The following is an 8,438-nucleotide window of genomic DNA, read 5'->3' on the forward strand; positions in this document are numbered from 1 at the left end:
ACCTGTAAATGCAACGCAACCGATCTAGCACTTTTCGATTCCTCACTTATTAGTTGAATTGTCTATGGCCTCAAAATAGACTTCAGTTGCGACGATGACACTCTCATTCGAGTGAGGTAACAGATCGGAACCCAATTTGATCTTGATTAAAGATATTTTTTTCTTCTTCATATGAGACTGTTTGTTCGATTTTGCTCTTCAAACGCATCAATAACTCAAGGTAATGATCACTTTTGATGGTACTATCCTTTTTAAATTAATTTAATTTAAATTAAGTTAATTATGCTTGACCATCTAAAATTTGACGCCATGATTGTTCCAGCTACCTGTTGTGATTTCGAATGGCTTTCTCCGTCTGAACACGGATATGACCCCGGAGAAAAATGGTGGATCCATGTTTCGTCCATTGTTTCATACCAACGCAAGAAATCTTTTTATAGCGACTAAACAGTGCCGAACAGCTGTCTGGATCGTTGATTCGTTGTTGCTTTTGTTTTATTGTAAATGAACATGGAAAAGACCATTTTCATGCCCAGATTTTCGCGTAAGATCGTAAAAGTATATCCAGTTGATGTGGTAACCATTCTCACGAGCTTTGATTTTGCGTTCATCCAACACGTTAATGGAAACTTGACTATTTTTCCGGATGACAGTATATCAACCGTTCACAATGTATTAATTATAAGACTTTATTTATAAATTTAATGTGTGATCTGTGCTGGTTCGACTGTGCAGGTTTTTTTAGGATTGTGGAGAACATTCCCGGGTAAGACGCTGGTCTTATAAGCCAGTTGTCATATGTTTGAGCCCCAACCTGGAAGAATTCTTAGTGTCAGTAAGATCGTAGCACCAGCCATGCAATGGTTCTGTGCGCTATGAGTCGGGTGCGAAGTTTGTTGCAAAAGAACGTCCAATTCTCCCAAAGGAATGTAATACCAAGGCATTGCTTTTCGATCATGGGGAACTGGATGAACATTTTCAGCACCTTCCACTCGTGATTTTGAAACCAATTAGTAGTGTTATGTCGTATTCGACCTTTAAATGTTCACACCTTGTTTTTATTCAATAATATAATTGGTTTTAAGGCACACTGCTTAAGTTATAAGATGCCAAGGGCATTTTCTAATTTTAATTAACGACTAACTTCAAACTAGGATAGTATCATTAGAACTGTGCACATTTGTTTCAAGACAAAATACCGAAAATGTTTCAGATTTCGAATTTACGCGTCCCATGCAAATATCGAAACAAAATTTTATTAAAAAATCGACCTTTCTCTTTTAAGGGATAAGTACCATTTCTACTTATACATTTATACTTCGAAATGGTGGGTCGTTCCCTTCGTACGAAAAATTACCCACCTGGGCTTAACATGTTTCTCCGGCCCTGACCGCAGGAATAGATGGATGGAGTGGTATGTCCCGTCTACAAAAAGGGCGATAAGCTAGATTGTTGCAATTACCGCGCACATTGCTCAACGCCGCCTACAAGGTACTCTCCCAAATCCTTTGCCGTCGTCTATCACCAATAGCTAAGGAATTCGTAGGGCCGTACCAAGCGGGATTTACTGGAGCCCACGCCACTACGGATCACATATTCGCGATGGGACAAGTACTCCAGAAGTGTCGTGAATACAACATACCTACGCCCTACTCATTGACTACAAATCGGCATACGACGCAATTTATCGAAAACAGCTATGCCAGATCATGCGGTTTTCCGGATAAACTGACGCGATTGGTCAAAGCAACGATGGATAGAGTGATGTGCTACGTCCGAGTATCTGAGACGCTCTCGAGTCCTTTCGAATCTCGGAGAGGGCTACGGCAAGGTGATGGACTTGTATCTTGTTCAATATTGCCTTGGAAGGTGTGATTCGAGGAGCGAGGATCGACACGAGTGGCACGATCTTCCAAAAGTCCGTACAACTTTTTGGCTTCGCTGACGATTTTGATATTGTAACACGTAACCTTGAGAAGATGACGGAAACTTACATAGGACTGAAAGCTGAAGCTAGGCGTATCGGACTGGCTATGAATGCGTCGAAAACAAAATACATGAGAGGAAGAGGCTCTAGAGAAGAAACACTACGCCTCTCATCACGAATATTGATAGACGGTGACGATATCGAGGTGGTTGACGAGTTTGTGTATTTGGGCTCACTGGTGACCGCCGACAATGACACCAGCAGAGAAATACAGAGACGTATTTTGGCAGGGAATCGTGCGTACTTTGGACTCAGAAAAACCCTTCGATCGAGAAAAAAACGCCACCGCACGAAATTGACCATCTACAAAACGCTTATTAGACCGGTTGTTCTCTATGGCCACGAGACCTGAACTATGTTGGAAGAGGACCAACGCGCCCTCAGTGTTTTCGAAAGAAAGGTACTGAGGACCATCTATGGCTTGTGTTGCTTGTGTATTGCTTACCTTGATTGAACCTTGTAGTATCCAAAGTGAAGACAAATATTGTTATACCGTGCTTACTGTTTGGTTTCCAAAGTAATAATAATCTATTCGTATTATTTATATCAAGGACTACTTGATCAGAAAACATTTAAGAATTGTATGCGGCTATGTGTTATATAATGATGTTACGATACTACATTATTTCCTTTTTTTATATATATATAGATATTTGTTTTTTTATTATTATTATTATTTTTTTTTATTTCAGTGAATCTTTATTTGTATCTCCGTCGACAGTTTGTACATAGTCCTGCATGTAGATTGGTTGTTGGACAGCTCGTTTTATTCTAGAATTCACAGTTGACTCTTCGACTGATTCTTTAACTTTTCTGTTTGTTGTATCATTGGAATTATCTGCTACTTGTAGTGATTTAGAAACATCCTGTAGATGAGTGATATGTCGACGATATTTTGCTCCCGATTCTGAAGCAATGACTACATCTCCGCCTTTCCTTTTGATAACTTTGCACGATTCGGAACCAAAAGTGGGAGTCAGCTTATTTGATTTTATCATATTCTTCACCAAAACGTTATCACCTTCCGACATATGATTCACTTTGGCATGGCGTCGTTTGTCTGCATATAGCTTTCCTTTTTCTTTCATTTCTTTGTCACGCTCGATGACCTCTTCATCTACTTCTTTGGGTTGGTAAATACATGGAAGCTTGTCTCTTATATAATATCCAAGTAACATTTCCGAAGGAGTCTTTTCCGTCGTTGAGTGAGGAGTTGAACGGTACATGAGCAAATACTTATTGAGATCTTCAATCCAATTAGAATTGATTCCTTGACTGATGGTCAATCTTTTCAAAATAGAACGATTCTGGCGTTCTACCTCACCATTTTGCTGTGGCCAGTAAGGAATGGTGTTGATCAACTTGATGTTATTTGATTCACAATACACTCGAAACTCCACACTTGAAAACTGAGGACCATTATCAGCTGTAATGGATAGCGGCAAACCAAACCGAGCAAAAATTATTTCCAATCTGTTGATGGTTTCTTTGGTATCAATCTTCGTCATTATCTCGATTTCTAAGTAGCGACTGAAGTAGTCAACCACCACGAATAGGTAGTGGCTCGATGGGAGGGGTCCCAGAAAGTCAACAGCCAAATGTTGCCATGGACCTGAAGGTAATTCTCTGCGCTTCATTGGTTCTGGTGCAGAGGGTGCTGCTACCAACATGCATCCTCGGCAGTTTTTAATGTGCTGCTCAACTTGCAAATCCATTTTCGGCCACCAAACCTTTGCTCTTAATCTTTGCTTCATAATTGTCATACCAGGGTGCCCTTCGTGAGCCAATTCTAATGTCTGCTTTCTCAGACTTTCTGGAATCACCATTCTATTACCTCGTAGTAGGATCTTGCCAGCAAAACAGAGTTCCGTAGCAAATAATTTGAAAGGCTGCGCTTCCTCTGACCAGATTCCTTGATCCAGAGCAACCCGAACTGATTGAATAGACTTGTCAATATTCGATGATTGTTCAATTTCTGTTAACTTCAAGGCTATTGGCATTGCATTAGAAGCTATCCAGTGTACATAATACTCAGAAAATTCGTCAAACGTTATTCCAGTAGTGTTTGATGTGATTGCCAGTCGTGAAAGAGGGTCAGCAACGTTTGATTTACCAGGCTTGTAGATAACTTTCGCTTTATATGCTTGTAAACGAACTACCCACCTTTCAATTCTTGCACACGGTTTAGATCGAGGACCAAATATCGTTTGTAAAGGCTTGTGATCTGTGATAAGCTCAAATGTCCGGCCATACAAATAAAAATGAAATCGTTCTACCGCCCATACTAGCGCTAAGGCCTCCTTTTCAATTTGTGCATACCGTTTTTCCACCTCGGAAAGGCTCTTGCTTGCGTAAGCAATAATTCTAGGCCCCTGATTATTTATTTGGATTAGCACTGCTCCTAGACCAACTGGACTAGCGTCAGCCACTAGTTGTGTACGATCTTCATCATTGAAATACCCCAGTGTTTTTGGATTCATCATGTGTTCCTTTAATTTGTCAAACGCAATTTGTTGCTCAAATCTCCAAACATATTTCTGTCCCAGGTTTGTGAGTCGCCTTAATGGAAACGTTAATGTAGCTAGATCAGGAATAAATCTTCCCACATAATTGACCAGGCCAAGAAAACTTCTGACTTCTTCAGTGGTTCTCGGTTCTCGGAAATTGCGAATAGATTCTAACTTATCTATACCAGGATTGATTCCATTTTTTGATAGCACGTGACCAAGAAAACCTATCTCAGAAACACCAAACATGCACTTACTTTTGTTCAGTAATACATTTCTGTTCTTTAATCTGACAAGAACCTTCTCTAACCGCAAGTCATGTTCATTTTGGTCTAATCCAAACACTAGAATATCATCAATAAAATTTATACATCCTTCACATCCGCTCAAAACTTGTTCCATTGACTTTTGAAATAGTTCTGGCGCACAATTTATTGCGAACATAAGCCGGGTATATCGAAATAATCCTTTCCGTGTAATAAATGTTGTAATTTCTCGTGATTTTTCAGATATTTCAACCTAAAACAAAATAATACTTATCTAGCGTTTCTCAGCAATTCTAATTTATTTATTAATTCTGTAAAGCATCTATTTTTATTTCATTTTATTTTTTTTTTATTCATTTTTTTTTCAATTAAACTTAATATCATCGTTCAAAGTAGTGGTAGTACTCAGATTCTGAATCATAATGAAGGATAATAGATAATAGAGTTTCACTCTACCTGATGAAAAGCAGATTTCACATCTAGCCGGGAGAAAACGCTTGCCTTTGTCAATTGTGGTAAAAAATCCTCAATAGTCGGTAGGGGATGATTCTCTCTTTCTACCGCTTCGTTAGCCCGCCTCATGTCGATACAAATACGAACATCGTCTCCTTTTGGTACAACAACCACTGGAGAAATCCACTTGGCTGGTTCGTTCACTGGTTCGATAACTCCTTGACTTAGCAACTCATCGATTTTCTTATCGACTTTCTTTTCCAATGCAACTGGTATACGCCGGTATGGTTGAACGACTGGTGCAATATCCGACTTGATCGGGATGTCAACTTTAATGCCTTTGATGGTTCCCAGTTTGCTGCCTTCCGTACTGACTTCGTTAACTGGAATGTCGATTTTTAGTACTCCCATAGACGTAGCTGTATCACGACCGATTAGGATTTTCCCATTTCCATTTATTACGTAAAATTCAGCCAATTCACTAACATTGCCGATCTTCACCTTTGCAGTAAATACACCAAGCAACGGCAAAGGTATTCCGCCGTAAGCTTTAAAAACTTTCGTTGATTCTTTTCTTTGGTTTGTTACGATCACCCTGCTACTTTTCAAATATTCCCAATCCGTTTTACCCAATAAGTTGTATTTAGAACCGGAATCAATTACTGCTGTTACGACGATTCCGCCAATTTCGCAGCATAGCTCGCTATTCCTGTCTGGTGTAGTTACGTGAAAAACATATTCTGTGTCTTCGTTGACAATATTTTTAACAGTATTTGAATCGGTATAGATAGTGTCGTGTTTTGAAGAGAAGTTTTCTCGATTGTCGATCCTTTGATTTTCAACCGATCGATTATTATTCGATCTTGTCACTTGTTTGTTTTTTCGACATTTCTTGGCAAAGTGGTCTTTTCCTCCACATTTATTACATGACTTGCCTTTCGCAGGACATATGGAATCTTTCGCCAAATGCCCGCTGTATCCGCAACGATGACATTCAAACTGTGTCATTTCGCCGTATCGCTTCCGTTTGGGTGCGTAAGAATTCGCATCAATTTTATTAACATCATTTATTGGTTTTGAAACCTCTCCGACGGCCGAACCTATGGTAAAAGATTTCTCTTGTTGAGCCACCGTTTCGAATATCTTCGCTACACTTAATATCTCCTCCAAACTCGCATCACCTCTTTTCAGTAAATCTCTTCGCAGTGCCGCTGATTGACAGTTTTGAATAATTTGATCCTTAATGTTCTCTTCCATACGATCTCCGAATCCGCATCGTTCTGCTTGGACTCGTAGTCTGATCGTGAAAGCATCAATGCTTTCGCTAACACGCTGCTTCATTTGGCGTAGTAAATGACGTTCATATGTAGAGTTTTCTTTTGGTAGGAAAAATTCGTTCAACCTAGCACAAGCCTCCTCATAGCTGGTCATGTTAGGAGTGTAATTGTCGACATTAAGTAACGGTCCGCGCATTTCAACTTTGGCTAATTCTGGAAGTGTGTCAAATAGTAGTTGAACACTTGGTCCGGCATAATGAAGCAACAAATCTTTTTTCCAATCTTCGTCATCAATTCGGCTAGCTCGAATCATTGTTTCGAATGATCTCAGCCACTTTCGCCATTCAACACCGACGTTATCTATATGGGTTGCATAATCGAATACCTGCAGTTGCAGTCCTAGCGACCGAATCATGTCTGCAAATAGTCAATTCACAAGAATTACTTCAGCCAACAAAATTTCAAATTATTTTCGAAGAAATTTTACAGGAAACTAGCTTGCAAAGTATCTTCCCAAGCTAATGCCATGCTGTTTTTTTTCTTCGAAAATGAAAAAAACTATATGTATACTTTTTTTTTTTCTAAATACGTTCCACGAGGTATTTTTTTTATAGGTTATCTTTTTCAAATAAATGCAGTAGCGTATCGAGAAAAACAGTCTCCATGAATACTTTACTATGCGCAGTTTTCTTTACGCTTCAAACTATTTGAATTAACATATTCTTATTCCGCATTGAAGCGAGTACAGCATTTTGATTTTTTCTCTTTTTCCTGCTCTTGCGCAGAATGGAATCAGACTTGTACAAACCGCATCCAAGCGACTGATCCATTTCAAAGCAATTTTCATCACCTGCTCTATGGCAGAGTGGTACCAGACTATATAATACAGCATTTAAGCGACTGATATCCACCTCTCATATAAATTGTTTTAGTAGTTTCCATCTTTAATACTGAATACTTACCGAACTGATTCGCCATTTTTCTTCTCGTCGCCAAAATGTAGTATCCAAAGTGAAGACACATATTGTTATACCGTGCTTACTGTTTGGTTTCCAAAGTAATAATAATCTATTCGTATTATTTATATCAAGGACTACTTGATCAGAAAACATTTAAGAATTGTATGCGGCTATGTGTTATATAATGATGTTACGATACTACAAACCTGAGGTTGTATTTCCATGGATAAAAACAACGTGTAACCATGGATACCACTTTATGTTATCCGTCGTGTTATATGGTAATTCCTAGTGCTACTGGCCGTTCTTAATGTCGTTTTCGCTTGATAACAAACCTAACCCAGTTTCCGCCCCAACTGCTGTCAAACCTTTTCTTTGAAGCAAGTTTCAACGTTATTGAACTGAAAATCTAGTCGGCTTCAAACCTTTTTTATTTTTATATCAAACCCCCGTTGCTAAGTGCGAAGCCAAGAGTTTCGTGAAAAGTGTTTGTTTGATGAAACTACCCTGGGGCAGTTAAAAGTTTTCTCAAGCGAATACGACATAAGATTGTCTAGATAAGTGGGGGCAGGTATTTATATGCATACGATCAGGGCCGCCGAGAGGGAAGGGGGAAAGGAAGAATCCCCCCGAGCCCGGATTTTTTCAGGGGGCCCGGAAATTCAAAATTGTTTTCTTCATTCTTCATAGTAAAACAAAATATCAAAAATCGAAACAAGTTCACCTTACGAATTATTGTGTTATAATAATGTATTTAAAAATCTCTTGATACGATGGTATTCTTATACTCAAAATGTTTTTTTTTTTAATTTTCAAGTTTAGGGGCCCGTAATATTGCAGTCCCCCCGGGCCCAAATTTTCTCTCGACGGCCCTTCATACGATAACAGCAAACTATGAATGAATAAGGTAGATCATGCGAAATAATTAAACATATTTTCCACATCTTCCTTCTTTTCTTTTATTTTGTATAACGCTTATAAAACATTCT

At 38.9% G+C, this 8,438-nt stretch overlaps 2 protein-coding genes across 3 annotated transcripts; both read right to left on the reverse strand.

Moving 5' to 3' along the window:
- Positions 1–2,670: 2,670 nt before the first annotated feature.
- LOC131433889 (uncharacterized protein K02A2.6-like) lies at positions 2,671–3,702 on the reverse strand. The gene has a single exon (XM_058600497.1). It carries the CDS (start codon positions 3,700–3,702, stop codon positions 2,671–2,673), a length of 1,032 nt encoding a protein of 343 aa, XP_058456480.1.
- Positions 3,703–4,697: 995 nt separating this feature from the next.
- Positions 4,698–7,647, reverse strand: LOC131438388 (uncharacterized). 2 transcript variants are annotated; one of them, XR_009230930.1, is made up of 2 exons: positions 7,453–7,647; positions 4,698–5,013 (listed from the first exon to the last, which is right to left on the reverse strand). XR_009230930.1 is itself a non-coding variant. In XM_058608400.1 (2 exons), the coding sequence occupies exons 1-2, from the start codon at positions 7,511–7,513 to the stop codon at positions 5,208–5,210; spliced, it is 1,761 nt and encodes a 586-aa protein (XP_058464383.1). In that variant the 5' UTR covers positions 7,514–7,647; the 3' UTR covers positions 5,152–5,207. The 2 variants fall into 2 exon arrangements, 1 of the variants encoding a protein (XP_058464383.1); XM_058608400.1 differs by lacking the exon at positions 4,698–5,013 and adding an exon at positions 5,152–6,907.
- Between the last annotated feature and the right edge of the window lie 791 nt (positions 7,648–8,438).

Source organism: Malaya genurostris, chromosome 3, assembly GCF_030247185.1.
Source record: "Malaya genurostris strain Urasoe2022 chromosome 3, Malgen_1.1, whole genome shotgun sequence".
Classification (NCBI taxonomy): Eukaryota; Metazoa; Arthropoda; class Insecta; order Diptera; family Culicidae; genus Malaya; species Malaya genurostris.